General features: G+C 35.9%; 1 protein-coding gene across 2 annotated transcripts in view; it reads right to left on the bottom strand.

The window, feature by feature from the left end:
• LOC106130271 (terminal nucleotidyltransferase 5C) overlaps positions 1-16,246 on the bottom strand; it is a 192,127-nt gene that overhangs the window by 155,347 nt on the left and 20,534 nt on the right. For both annotated transcript variants that reach the window (XM_060945714.1, XM_013329079.2), the window contains exon 2: positions 11,046-11,480. In XM_060945714.1, coding sequence (XP_060801697.1) covers positions 11,046-11,405 — 360 coding nt within the window. In that variant the 5' untranslated portion in view covers positions 11,406-11,480. The remainder of the gene's footprint in view (positions 1-11,045; positions 11,481-16,246) is intronic.

Genomic DNA, 16,246 nt, shown 5'->3' with positions numbered 1-16,246 from the left:
AGCGTGATGTTATATAGCCCAAAGCCTTCCTCGATAAATGGCCTATTCAACACAAAAAGAATTTCATTTAATTCGAACCAGTAGTTCCTGAGATTAGCGCGTTCAAACAAACAAACTCTTCAGCTTTATAATATAAGTATAGATTTAGACTTCATGTACCAGTACCTTTTTTTAGATGTTAATTTATTTGATTACTAACCGATGCTCTTCCGGCAAGGGAAAACATCGTAAACCTGCACATTCAGAAAATCGTATGCGGCACCTTAAATTGCCTGAATGTGCAGGTTTAGTTCGACGTCGGTAAAATTTCAACCCATACATCATTTTAACTATGCGCCAACCGACACTCTCAAAGTAATCCTACTACTATTATAAAGGCGAAAGTTTGTATGGATGTATGGATGTTTGTTACTCTTTCACGCAAAAACTACTGAACCGATTACCATGAAATTTGGTATGTAGGTAGCTGAAGACCCAGAATAACACATAGGCTACTTTTTATCCCGGAGTTCCCGCGGGATTGATAGGGTTTCCATGCGGACGAAGTCGCGGGCGGCCTCTAGTGAAATAATAATGTTTACGTAACATAATTCTCTCGCCAAATTCCAAGTTCTCACTTTATAAATGATCCCAAACTTGGTATAGTTTGAGACAAATTAGACTTTGCAGTTTGTTATTCAATGCCAAGTCTTGAGACGTTGAACGTTAAACCACTGTCTCCTGTCTACTCCTCAGAGCTCAAACTTCAAACTTGACACTGATGACGCTTCGTTCATTGCTTTTTTTTTTCTTACTAAAAAAACAGTCAACATAATAACGTTGCCGTGTGGTTCCCGGCAACAATACAAAAAAGAATAGGACCACTCCATCTCTTTACCATGGATGTCGTAAAAGGCGACTAAGGGCTTACAAACTTGGATTCTTTTTAGGCGATGGGCTAGCAACCTGTCACTATTAGAATCTCAATTCTATCATAAAGCCAAATAGCTGAACGTGGCCATTCAGTCTTTTCAAGACTGTTGGCTCTGTCTACCCCGCAAGAGATATAGACGAGATTATATGTATGTATGTATGTTTGTCTAAATATGGTTAGGTCTATTTACGTCAATTTGGTTGAGAAGGGGGTAATTTTCAGTAATAAGTGTGAACGACAGTTACTTGTAATGTTGTTAGTATCTGAATTTAAATATCGAGTTGAGAATATTATTTTTTCTTGAGTTTTCTTAAACGACATCCATGGGAAAGAAATGGAGTGGTCCTATGCTTTTTTGTATTGGTGCCGGGAACCACACATTTAGACACATCGAAAACATGCGTGAATCGCGATAATATGGACATCCTAATAATCTGAAGTGCTTTATTTTCGAAAACATTGGATAACACAAACAGCTGAACGTGGCCTATCAGTATTTTCGATACTCTTGGCTCTGCCTACCTCACAAGGCATATAGACGTGATTATATGTATGTATGTATGCTGTGCCGTGCCGTGTTGTTTTCGGTACCAATTTATAGGAGAATAGGACCACTGCATCTCATTTCCCATGGATGTCGTAAGAGGCGACTAAGGGATAGGCTTTTAAACTTGGGATTCTTATTTTAGGCGATGGGTTAGCCGAAAAGTTTATAAGTCTTTCCGTTACTCCTTTTATTTTGAGTGCATGGGTTCAATTACATACATCTGGTCACGTCTATATCCCTTGCGGGGTAAACAGGGTCAACAGGCCAGAAGAGACTGACAGGCCACGTTCAGCTGTTTGACTTTATGATAGAATTGAGATTCAAATAGGGACAGGTTGCTAGCCCATGGGCCTAAAATAAGAATCCCAAGTTTAAAAGCCTATCCCTTAGTCGCCTCTTACGACATCCACGGGAAATGATGAAGATGGAGTGGTCCTATTTTTTTTGTATTGGTGCCGTGAACCACACGGCACACGGAGATATTATAGAATGTTACTAGTAAATATGTCCAGTTCACTCGCACAATCTGAAGTTAATCACATAGGTATTCGTATATGCGCAACCGCCAACTATCTTATCAGGCTCAGAATAATCAATAAGTTATGGATCTGTTGATGTTGGTACTAAAATTGTAGTTGCAGAACATATTTTTGCTTTTAATAAAACAAAAAAGTTCAAAAAAAATTCTAGGAAAGGTAAAAAGATAAGGTTAAGTAGGTCAAAAGTACCCGAAACCGCCGAGCTTGCATGAATAGAGTTATGAATGTGGATGAAGCGAAAAATAAAATAAATAAATAAATATATACGGGACAAATTACACAGATTGAGTTAGCCTCGAAGTAAGTTCGAAACTTGTGTTACGTGATACTAACTCAACGATACTATATTTTATAATAAATACATACTTATATAGATAAACATCCAAGACCCGGGCCAATCAGAAAAAGTTCATTTCTCATCATGCCCTGGCCGGGATTCGAACCCGGGACCTCCGGTGTCACAGACAAGCGTACTACCGCTACGCCACAGAGGCCGTCAAATTTATGTGTTAGCCGTTTATGCCGTTTTATTTATTTAGGCCGTTATGAATGTGTATGAACGTGTATTTCTTACTTAAAGAATTTCCCTCCTCAATCTTACCAAAATAACCATTTTCATGTCTGTGACAACTTAATGCTCAGTATGTACCAACTAAATCATTAAGTTGAAGGTACCTACACTAGATTGATATGTCTCAAAAGTTTTACGTACCTAACGTACATTTATGAATTATATTATAGACGACCTCTGTGGCGCAGCGGTAGTACGCTTGTCTGTGACACCGGAGGTCCCGAGTTTGAATCCCGGTCAGGGCATGATGAAAAAAGAACTTTTTCTGATTCGCCGATTTCTGATTTTTCTTTTTCTTCATCAATATAAGTATTTATTATAAAATATAGTATCGTTGAGTTAGTATCTCGTGACACAAGTCTCGAACTTACTTCGAGGCTAACTCAGTCAGTGTAATTTGTCCCGTACATATTTATTTATTATTTTTATATCAGGGGCCATACCTGAGCGTCAAAAACAGTCTACACTTAATTCTACCCCTTTTCCGTTCTATAAAAGTTAGTTAGTTAAAGTGCCGTGTGGTACCCGGCACCACTACAAAAAAGAATAGGACCACTCCATCTCTTTCCCATGGAAGTCGTAAAAGGCGACTAAGGGATAGGCTTACGAACTTGGGATTCTTTTTTTAGGCGATGGGTTAGCAACCTGTCACTATTTGAACCTCAATTCTATCATTAAGCCAAATAGCTGAACGTGGCCATTCAGTCTTTTCAAGAATATTGACTCTGTCTACCCCGCAAGGGATATAGACGTGACCATATGTATGTATAGTTCGAAAATGAAGTCGTGTACTGTTGATGCTGGCGAAAAGTAATGTGGTCAGTCACTCTGTGATCATTGTAACACGATTCGAAACGTCCGAGATAAAATAATGGTACCTACGTTACGTGCGCTTTTAATACCTGTATTATTTATACATACATACATACATATCATCACGTCTATATCCCTTACGGGGTAGACAGAGCCAGCAGTCTTGAAAAGACTGAAAGGCCACGTTGAGCTATTTGGCTTAATAATAGAATTGAGATCCAAAAACTGACAGGTTGCTAGCCTGTCGCCTAAAAGAGAATCCCAAGTTTGTTAGCCTATCCCTTAGTCGCCTTTTACGACATCAATGGGAAAGAGATGGAGTGGTCCTATTCTTTTTTGTATTGGTGCCGGGAACCACACGGCACTTTATTTATAAACAGTATAATACAACGCGAAATGTTACAATCAGATATGTGAATGACCTGTTCCTGAACCAAATGACTGTCAGATAACTGTTTCAGACTCAGACATCCTTGTAAGCTCACTCCCAATGGGGTCATGTTAGTTAAACATAATCAGATTAGGCACACACACACGCCTTTCTCTAGTAATCTTGACCAATTTCGAGGTCGCAGATTGTAGGATTTCCCCCAATTTCTAATAGAACAAAGTTTCGGCCGGACCACGTCAGCCAGACTTTTTGTGCGAGCAATTTGGTATTGTAACACAAATGACGTCACTAAAAAATAAGACTGTTCGAATTTTAAAAAAAGAATGTATTTGAAATTTTAATTCTGGTCGTTCCTGATACTTTTTCTTCCATTCTCAGGGTATTCATTGATGCAGGTTCTATCATTGGTAACTTAGTAGTGTAAATCAATCACAGAAATTGTTAATGTGCCGTGTGGTTCCCGGCACCAGTACAAAAAAGAATAGGACCACTCCATCTCTTTCTCATGGATGTCGTAAAAGGCGGCTAAGGGATAGGCTTACAAACTTGAGATTTTTTTTTAGGCGATGGGCTACACTATTTAAATCTCAATTCTATCATTAAGCCAAATAGCTGAGCGTGGCCTATTAGTCTTTTCAAGACTGTTGGCTCTGTCTACCCCACAAGGGATATAGACGTGACCATATATATGTATGTATGTAAATTCTCAATCAAAACTTCTGATAAGCGGAGCAAAATAAATGTAAAGTCGTGCCGGTGCTAAGGTTATATCAAATACTTTCTTTAATTTCACTTCATTAAATAAACAACTGAAAGACAAATCACAATTCTGTCATATGAAAATGACTAGGGAATGTGCACTCTTCAAATTAAACAAGATATTTTGACAAGCAACATTCACGGGCGGTGGCTGAAATTGGCTGGGCTAAAGACAACCCGAAGTAATTTGAAATTCATACACAATTCTGTCCCAAAGGGTCCTTTTCACCTTGGAAAATATTCAAGAAGTTATCATATTATTTCATGAAGTATTATGAAATTGGTTTCTCTTTGACATTATAAAAGCTTTTTGCGTGGACACAACTAATCTGTTGAATTAATAACTTCTGCTTAATAGAAATTATACGGGTCAAATATAAAAAGAAGTGATTAAAATTAAGAAGCACATTTACTAATATTAGGCAGAAATATAAAGAAAGGAAGATGAGTATAATGATTCTGATGAAAAGTAATGAAGAGATGGAAAAAAGTGGAAGAATGATCTTTACAAAACTATAGAAAACAAAAATGAAAATTCTTATAATACATTTTTAATAAATACATACATACAGATAATCACGTCTATATCCCTTGCTGGATAGATAGAGCCAACAGTCTTGAAAAGACAAAGGCCATGTTTAGCTGTTTGCCTTAATGATAGAGTTGAGATCCAAATAGTAACAGGTTACTAGCCCATCGTCTAAAAGAAGGATCCCAAGTTTATAAGCCTATGCCATAGTCACCTTTAACAACATCCATGGGAAAGAGATGAAGCGATACCTACTAATCTTTTTTTTATTGGTGCCGGAAAACACACGGCACATTTTCAATACATGATGTATTTTAACTGATAAATAAAGGTAAATTGAAGACGATAAAAAACAAGATTCATTCAACGAGTTATAAGAATTATCAAAAATTTGTACGCAGAAGAAATTAGTTCCGCCCATTGGTACCTTCGTTACCTCGACGTGAAAAGAGGTTATAAATTTGCTTAAAAATAACACGAGCGAAAAACAAACCGTCGTACATAATGCAAATCGCCACGTAAAGCCAAGTACTTGAATAAACGAAAATGCCCTTGAGTTAGCTGCCATCCGCCAACGCATTATCGATCTTCTATGTACATAGATTGTCTACCGTAAGGCTTCACTGTTCGCAATCAGCTATCCACACAATCTTACTTAACACAACACTTAACACATACTGAAAGAGACCATAAATATAGATGACATAGAACAGAGATTCAATAGAACAAGCATTGTAGTTGCGTCGTTGTCAGATAAAGAGTTTCGGGGAATAGTGGTCAAATGCTAGTAATTAGGTATAGACATTTGTTTTGCGGTGTCGACCTTGAAAATGTTTTCGACAGCTGAGGAAAACTGATTCTGAAAATTGTTTGTGTGTAGTTAACCATTCTGAATGGATTGGGCTATTGATGTGTTAATAATGTATTATTAATAACATGTTTTTGTTTTAATATAATTTTTCCATAAGGTTTTTCGTTTCACTAAAGAGTTTTATGACATGCTCTTATGATTAGTGTTCTTGTTGATTCCAAAGGCGTTTTTACAGATAAGAGACTAATCAGTCAATTTCACTTGAAAAGGGCCATTTTTCAGGATTTGTGAATTAAGTGTTACCGCGAATCAGCATTGCCATTCAAACTGGCAATGCTGCCAGCCTTCTGGGCACACTCCCGCATGTTGATGCTATGCAGGGACTGTACAATTTGTAAATTAAATTTTAGTTTGTAATCATCTTTCTTCTTTCTTTTTTATAAGTAGTTTTAGTTTTAATTCGATTTAATTGTAATCTATTTTTAGTAGAATCAAACTATTTTTGTTACCGCGAACAAGTATGAAAAAAAATATGAACGCGGATGAAGCAAGATAAGTATGCAACGATGCTGGCGAGTGGGAAGATGTATTATCAGCCTGAGAATAAAAAAATAATCTTAAATCTTGCATGAAGAATAGACAAAATCTATTGGATTATATCAAACTTTCATAGGTAGGTACTATTGTTTCAAAACTATTGCATTTGTATCGACAAGTTTCTGACTTAATAATAGTTACGTAAAATAAACTTACCAAACGTTTTTAGCTCAATGCCTTTCTCTAAAGCACGGCATCTGAACTCGGAATTAGTGATGTGGAGCATTTGAGACTTGTTGTCCTTGTTTGAACTCCGTGTTCAAATTAAGAAAAAATTTCGAGCCGCTTCTTTTGCATGTAAGAAGTTAATGGGCCGAAAACTTGTTTATTTTTTCAGAAATTTTTATTTTAAAATATGTCTAGTATTAAAAAGAACTATGGCTATATTCTCCAACTATTTGAAAGAACCCGAGAAGAACAAAATTTTGACGTTACCAAAAATATATTTTTAAAAGGCTTATTGTCAAACTCACCTCAAAGAATTCAAAACATTCTCAAGTAATTATATTACAAAAAAAAAATTAAAACATTTTCGACATGTAATCACAAAACAAACAAAAAAGTGTACTTAATTACACAAAATATAGCTTCAGGTATATAAAATTTTAAAAACAACTACATTATTCATGCATTCTAAAAGCATAAATATACTCATAGCGTAAATAAGACTCATACATACACATTCAGTTCTTTGGCTTAATGATAGAATTGAGATTCAAATAGTGACAGGTTGCTAGCCCATCGTCTAAAAGAAAAATCCCAAGTATAAACTTGGGATTTTTCTTTTAGACGATGGGATTCTTTTAGACTTGTCCCTTAGTCGCCTTTTACGACATCCATGGGAACGAGATGGAGTGGTTCTATTCTTATTTTTTGCGCCGGGAACCACACGACACGTAAATAAGACTCACACCTCAGGAAGAGTCTTGTCTCAAAACCAAAAGTCTCGATGATTCCCAACTCTACGCTATACAGCGTAGTTGAAAACACATTTGTCTTGTTTTAATACCAGGATATCGAGATAATTATGCGGCCATATTTTAAGTTTACTGATATATTATGATAGTAACTATCGCCTGCGGGTATGTCCATGTGAATTTAATTTTTCACTGAACTATTCCTATGAATTTAAAGGTCTCCCATCTATATACAATTCACTAACGTGCCGTGTGGTTCCCGGCACCAATACAAAAGACTCCATCTCTTTCCCATGGATGTCGTTAAAGGCGACTAAGAGATAGGCTTACAAACTTGGGCTTCTTTTTTAGGCGATGGGCTGGCAACCTGTCACTATTTGGATCTCAATTCTATCATTAAGCCAAATAGCTGAACGTGGCCTCTCAGTCTTTTCAAGACTGTTGGCTCGGTCTGCCCCGCAAGAGATATAGACGTGACCATATGTATGTATGTACTAACTCTAATGCACCACAAGAAATTACTTATTGACATTATTAAATAGAACTATCGCTGTTTCGCTTTTTATTATGAAGTGGAACGGGACAGCGATAGTTTTTCGTGCTATAAAAACGGCGTCGCGCGTGCAATGCTTTCGCAGGCTTCGCTCTCTCTTAAACATAAATTGTCAAACAAACTTATAAGTAAATGATACGTGTAAAGATTTTAAGGTCAAAAAAATTCTTACATTTCAAATGCATAAGGAACTGTTCAGATTCCAAATTCAAAAAATATTCGTAATTATTACTTCCTAGGAAATACTGATAACACAGTTCATTATTTTGATACTAAGTAAGTATTAGCTGTGACAAGCCTTGAGGACAAACATAAGGAAAATTCATGACATTCTCTTTTCTTAAAATACTTGCTTTTTTTGTGTTTGCTGTTTCCATGGATGTCGAAAAAGGCGACTAAGGGATATACTTATACTCATATACATCATTGGGATTCCATCATAAAGTAACTGGTAGAGAATGCCAAATGGCATAAAGTCCAGCCTTTGCACATTTTTTTTTTGTGCAATAATGTTTTAAATAAATAATGTCATACGTGCCGTGTGGTTTCCGGTACCATTAGAAACGAAAGAATAGGACCACTCCATCTCTTTCCCATGGATGTCGAAAAAGGCGACTAAGGGATAGGCTTATAAACTTGGGATTTGAATCTCAATTCTATCATTAAGCCAAGCAGCTAAACGTTGCCTATCAGTCTTTTCAAGACTGTTGGCTCTGTCTACCCCGCAATGGAAATGGACGTGATTATATGTATGTATGTAAAGTCATACAGCTGAACGTGGCTTTTCAGCCTTTTCAAGACTGTCGCCTGTCTTCCCCGTAAGGATATAGACGTGACTATATGGCGCAGCGGTAGTGCGCTCGTCTGTGTCACCGGAGGTCCCGGGTTCGAATCCCGGCCAGAGCATGATGAGAAACAAACTTTATCTGATTGGCCTGGGTCTTGGATGTTTATCTATAAGTATTTATTATAAAATATAGTATCGTTGATTTAGTATCTCGTAACACAAGTCTCGAACTTACTTCGAGGCTAACTCAATCTGTGTAATTTGTCCTGTATATTATTTATTTATTTATTTATGTACGTACTTGTTTTTTTTTTCCAACAATATAGAACTCGTTTTCAAATCGACCTGAATTAAATATACGTAACATATTTACGTCGGTCAATGTGTACGCAAAACATAAGGTTTCCAGCGCATGTGCCACAATACGAACGCTTATTGGATTCCCGAGACGTGTCTACTTTGTTATAGTACTTAGTTCCGACCGCCCTTTTTAACCCCCTACTGAACAGGTGTGTGTACGTGTGAACTGGAGAGTTATACATACATATGGTCACGTCTATATCCCTTGTGGGGTAGACAGAGCCAACAGTCGTGAAGACTGATAGGCCACGTTCAGCTATTTGGCTTAGTGAGCAGAATTGAGATTCAAATAGTGACAGGTTGCTAACCCATCGCCTAAAAAAGAATCCCAAGTTTGTAAGCCTATCCCTTAGTCGCTTTTTACGACATCCATGACAAAGAGAAAGTGGTGCCGGGAACCACACGGCACCAATTTAAAATATATGAAGTATATATACTTTTTATATCAAAAAGTCTAGATTTAAGGATAGTAACTGATATAGCCTCTCACTCAGGGAGTTACATAAAATGGCCAACTCTAGTGAAAGGAATCGTATAGTCTTTCCTAACATGCGGATTACATGCTTCTAAAATGCAACCATTCATGCTTTTTAAAGATAAACTGAGAAGAGTATGTTTTAGAGTTATTCTTGTTTTTTTTTTCCAAAATTCGTATAATAATGTATCGATACTATTGTTTTTTTTCTCAAACTATCGATATGTAGAATTTTCATCACTTAAAATAAATGTTGTAGGATTTACAGTTTTATTTTTATATTGATGTAATGTTAACTTAATAGAGGGTCAGCAAATACATGCACGTGTAACCCAATTGTGTATAATTTGTAGATAATAATATTATTTTTCTTATGCAGGTGTGTGAATTTAAAAAAAAAATGCATATTTTTTTTTGCTTTCACACTGAAATGATACATAAAAATCCCACCTATTGTTGATTTTATGACTGAATGTAATTTCTTAATCTATCTCTCAATTCTATCATTAAGCCAAATAGCTGTACGTGGTTTTTCAGTCTTTTCAAGACTATTGGCTCTGTCTACCCCGTAAGGGATATAGACGTGATGATATGTATGTATGTTTGTATGTAATTTCTTACAATCTTGCTTTTGCATTTAATATTAGTTGATTATTTAAAGTCGTAAATCTTTATGAAGTTAATGTTCAAAAGAATGGTTTTTCATCTTTGTTAATTAAACATATTATACATACAAACATATAGTTACGTCTGTATCCCTTGCGAGGTAGACAGAGCCAACAGTCTTGAAAAGGCTGAAATGCCATGTTCAACTGTATGGCTTAATGATGGAATTGAGATTCAAAGAATGACAAGTTGTAGCCCATCGTTTTAGCCTTTCCCTTAGTCGTCGTATGGAGGTAAAATTTTATATGGTTATCTATTAAATAGTTCTACAAAAGGCACTAAGTAATAAACTGCGTAGGATCAAATCTTGTTTAATTGTATTTTGTACTCCTATTTGTGCTTACTGCATTCAAACTTGTGCTACCAAATTTCGAAATGATCAAATTCGCTAATAGGTATAAGTTTTGATAACAAGGAAATAAGATAACAGTGGATAAATATGTACAAAAAAAAATAATAAAAAAATCGTTCGTCTGTAAAGTTGTTTTACTGACGATAGTTGAACGTGACAACGTCTTAAGAAAATACTGATGGAATGGTAGCATTTTTCAAAAGAAAATTTAAATTTCATTTGATTTATAGATTTGTATGTATATAGAGAAGGAGGTATACGCTGCCGAACAAGGCCGATTGTGCCTCTTTGTCGCTCGTTCCGCGCTCTCGCTTGCACTTCAAGCCTTACATGGAACGCCTCAGAGCGAGGTAACGCCGCATGAGTCATGTCTTTTCGCGCGTGCAGCCGGCTCAATCGAATTATAAGACGATAATTGTCACGTCAAAAAAAATAAACAAAATCTTTAAATATATAAAAACTCACCTGAATAAGAGCTTCCATCGCCATCCGCTCGATATCCACGCCGTAGAAGTTGAGCTGGGGCGCGTACCTCCTCCTCGGACGAAGGTCATCATAATACGCGACCACATCATTTATCGACACCACAGGACAATCGTCAGCCGTACTACACCCACTGCTAACCCCGTCAACGCCCGAATCCGAATCCCCTTCCCCCCCAAATCCCTCCTTGCTATCCCTCCGATCCCCGAAACTCTGTTCAGAACCCTCCTGGTAACCAGACTCATTCATGTCATCGGGAGTCACGATTTCTGGGATTTTAGTACTGTCAAAGTCGTAGCCGACGTCATCATCGACGCTCTCGATGTCGAAATGGTCCGCCATTTTGGATTTTACACTTTTTTTTGGCGCACTGTCCACTACATACTGGTTCACGAACTGTATTACACCGGTAGCTCCCTGAAACAAATGGAAAAAAACGTTAATAACGGACAAGCAAGTTTGTTTCACACTTACAATGTGATTTAAATTAAGAACTGCTACTGCATCTGTTTCTCGTGAAGAATTAAGGGAATAAGCGCTTACGTAATGCAGCCTCACTCAGATGTAAGATTCTCCTGTCAACAGAGTTAGTTCACTTACTCGTACTTACTCCTAGATCGTGGTAATACACAACCTCTATAATGGTGACCTGATTAACCATACACAAATATAGTCACGTCTATATCCTTTGCGGAGTAGACAAAGCCAACAGTCCCGAAAAGACCGAAACTTCACGTTCAGCTGTCTGGCTTCATGATGGAATTGAGATTCAAATAGTGACAGGTTGCTAGCCTATCGCCTACAAGAGGAATCCCAAGTTTATAAGCCTATCCCTTAGTCGCCTAGAAAGATATGCAGTTATACTATTAGTGCCGAAAACCACACGGCAAGTTTGTTAACCGTTGCCACAAAATTCAGCTCATTCCGATAACCTTAACGTATTTATGAGGAAATTTCCCTGAAAACATACTGTGACCATATATTTACTAAATTATGACGAATTATCTGTCATCTAAGCGATGGTAGGAACGTGAAAGATATAAATGAACCACTCTTTTGACGCAATGAGGGAAACATTTCAAGCTTATCCATCATAGACTTTATGTCTTCATAAATAGTTGCGACATTGCAATGAATGTAAACATTGACGACCAGATGACGGTTCATGAAACGTCTTGTGTATGGCCTACCGAGTAATGGTTTATGTCATATAAGTATAAATAAAATAAATATATACGGGACAAATTAAACAGATTGAGTTAGCCTCGTAGTAAGTTCGAGACTTGTGTTACGAGATACTAACTCAACGATACTATATTTTATAATAAATACAGAATAACATATAGGCTTTTATCCCGGAGTTCCCACGGGATTAATAGGGTTTCCATGTGGACGAAGTAAGCCTCTAGTCCACATCCACACTAATAATAAAGAGAAAAGATTTGTATTTTTGTATGTTTGTGTGGAATAAACTCAAAAACTACTGGTCCGATTTTGATAAAATTTGGCACAGATATAGAATAGACCTTCAAAAGTGACATAGGCATAAATTTGTTTTGAAATAAATTTATTTCAAAATATAAAACACAAAAATATGTCCAACCGTGCGAAGCCGGGGCGGGCCGCTAGTAATTAATAAATTAAGAAAAAAGAAGAGCTTACCACGAAGCTTAAATATGTAGTAGTTCGCATCTACAAAAAAGGATTGATAACATGTATTTATAGTTAAGCATAGTAGTTCATATCAAAACAATCAGTAGATATTTCACAATCCGTTTGTTAGTTTTGCGGCACATCACCACAGCAAAACCAGTCATCCGTCACCCGGCAACAGGAAACTTGGTCATTAGGCCGCGGTAATAGTTATAATTGTTGTGTATTTTGTGTTTTTTTCCTCTTGTCCGTACAAACGTAGCTGAATATTTAACGTTACACGGCCTTGTGTGTTAGATATTGGTTTATCGTAATTAAATTAATCTTCTAAATTTTTACATTTATACATACATTCATATTTCATCCACGCATACTTCTTTCGCTTTATACAAGTTCGTGTAAGTATTTATTTTAAGCTTTTTTATTGAAAATCTAAAAATTCATAAACATGATAAAATATTCTATCGCGAAGTGGTAATATTTGTCTTTTAGAGAAGAAGTATCAAACTTTAAAAAACCATGAACTAGCATTCTGTTTTCAAACTTCAAAATGCCATCGAGTTCAATACATAAAAAGTTTTTATCCCGCCATCAAATAGACCATAAATATTACGCAATTTACTTTCCAACTACGTTAGTATCACTGACCTCTATAATGTTTTCCGAACTTCATATAGGCGATGCAAAATGATGTCGTGATTAATTTAACGTGTGACCACTGATATTGCCGTGAGGGTAAATGGAACTTCTTGAGAAAAGTTAAATTAAGATCACAAACTAAAAAGTGAGTTTTTTTCTCAGTTCAAAATTTACAACATAATAATGGCGCGGCGGCGATGGTAATTTACATTCAAATGGGAACCACAAACTAGCTGACATCTTATACCTACCTATATTAATAAACCGGGTCTCCTGTGACACTATTTGAAGCCTTATAACACCTACCATAAAACATCTAATCATAATCATTTATTCCTTGAATATGGTTACCATATAGGTCTTAAGTATTTAGGTACTGTTGACAAAATAACAAAATATTAATGCAAAATAATGGCGCAGGAGCGCCTTTAAGAATATTTGGTCCAGCATACTTATATTATTCACGTCAATGGATAGCATCGACTACCGAACATCACTATTCTAAATAAGACTCGACAACTTTCGCTATCGTTCGGCACGGTGACCCCTCGCTTCGGTCAGCACAGATTTTCGTTCTAAATTCAAATTTGTGAATGGACGATGATATGTATTTTTTTTTCTTTTAATTTTTTATTGTAATCACTGGCTGTGTATTGGATAATGTATAGTGTAGTGAAGTATTTAGATCTGGCAAAAGTTAAAATGGTGAATTGAAAGTGACCATTTTTTAAGTTCGCTTTCAATTTCGCTTTATGAGGAAAGTAGTTAGTCGATTACTGTATTTGATTCAAATAAAACTTAAAAGAAATAAATTATGTCATTGAGATGTTCCAAAGAAAAAAAGCAGCCAGGAATATTTGTTTATATAAGACACTAAAGAAAATTTTATCTTTTATTGAATAACAATTATTACTATATAAGCATAGAATAGTAATCTCAAAAAAGGACAATACTCATATTCAGTCAAATTCACATACGCAAGTATTACTAGGTCCATTACTATTGTATTCAATGGTTACTCTGTATACGGCTTTCTTAACGTGAACTACAAATTCGTTACTCCATAGTGAATGTAGGTACTAGCCGTCGTCTAATGACTGTTAGATAATCTGTGCGTCTTCAAAGTCCCAATGAAAATGTTCACATTTAAGATTAGAACTGGCCTTTAACCGCCAATAATGCTGGGTACTCGTATTATTACAAAGAAAAAGAAAATCAAATTCAAATTTCTTATTCATTATTGTGGAACATTTCAACATCACTTATTAATTTTCAAATATATTGCTTAAATTAAATACATATAAACATAATATTATAAGATTTTTTTCATCTAGAAAGCATTTTTTAACTCTTTGATCACCGTCCTATGTACGAGTATATGAATTTAATCCACGCCAATAATTAGGAGAAAAGATTTTGTATTTTCGTATGTCTGTAACAAATAAACTCAAAAACTACTCAAGCGATTTTGATGACATTTGGTAAACAGATAGAGAAGACCTTAAGGAATAACATTAGTTTTTTTTAAAATCACACGAAAGAGAAGGCGCGCACAAAATATAGTTTGTTTATAAAGATAAACTAGCCTATATCTGTTAACATCTCGGCCGTTTCGCTCGCCAAATATGAGCTTTTAACAACGCTTACACTCTTTATAAAGAAACTTGTTCCATAAAATATTGATACTTTGCTAAATTCTCTTATGTAATTTAATTGGCCACATCTTGCCAAGATAGAATTTTGGAATCAGAATTGAACCAAATTTGGGATCAGAGTCCATTGGTATAATTACATTATTTTTTTATAACTTCCTGTGTGATTTCAATGCGTTATAATGTACAATCAACACTCGTATAAAATCGGAGACAACAGCTTAAATAAATACTCAGAGTAAACATAAAACTAATAATAACAAAACGTTGTAAATGCCAAATAGTCGAACTAAACGCTTCAATAGCTCATTTTTGGTTCGAGTGTCTAAGGTGTGGAATGAACTGCCTGCGTCTATATTCCCAGACAAGTATTGTCCGCGCACATTCAAAACTAGAATTAATGGGTATCTTTTGGATAGGCATGTGACACGGGTGGTTCCCGGCACCCAAATTTATTAGCCCTTACTCGCCCTTTACAACATCCATGTCGGTACTAAGTTTTAAGCATATTGGCTCGCAAATCATATTGCGCGACGTCTAGCCAGAATATCTTCCGCTTCTACTACCAACGATATTATATTTCTACCCCAATGTATACAACGCGCCATAAGTTTCCATTTATCCGACTCAGTGGGTCGCAATATAAATCTCTGACAACTTTAGGCGCAACATTTTTGGGGCACTGTACCGGAATACGTAAGTAGGACAATTGTTAGTACGGCATCAGGGTTTTCAATCTGACAAGGATAGACTGAAATTCGCCTGTAGATGAAACCCCTCTCCAAGTCGTATTATAAATACTTTACCAACAAAGTTAAAAAAAAAAGATAACAATGAATTCTTTTTTTAAATCTTCGTGCAAAAGTGTGAAGCTAGTTTAAGGATAATATTTTTTTTTCTAGAACTGTACTGTCACCTGCAAACAAAATTGCTTTCGAAAATTGAGTCGGTTTCAACCTGGTGACATGTTTCTCTGTCGTTGACTGTACATTGGTAAAAAAAAATATTCAGTTCATTCGATAACAATGTTAAATTAAAATTTTCAAATTGCGGAGACTTTTCAATTGTTTTTAATTAAGTCTATCAGTTGAAAAGTATTAAAAAAATAACTTGATTTTCGTTTGGAAATAATTGGGTTTGCGACGAAACGTTTTTGTGTGAACTGTGTTCATGATATAAATTTTAACGCGTAATACTTACTCGTAACTTAGTGAATATCAAGAATGGGGTGAAGTTTGT

Source organism: Amyelois transitella, chromosome 9, assembly GCF_032362555.1.
Source record: "Amyelois transitella isolate CPQ chromosome 9, ilAmyTran1.1, whole genome shotgun sequence".
NCBI lineage: Eukaryota > Metazoa > Arthropoda > Insecta > Lepidoptera > Pyralidae > Amyelois > Amyelois transitella.
Note: the sequence above shows the minus strand (reverse complement) of the source record. Positions and strands in the feature narration are given on the sequence as shown.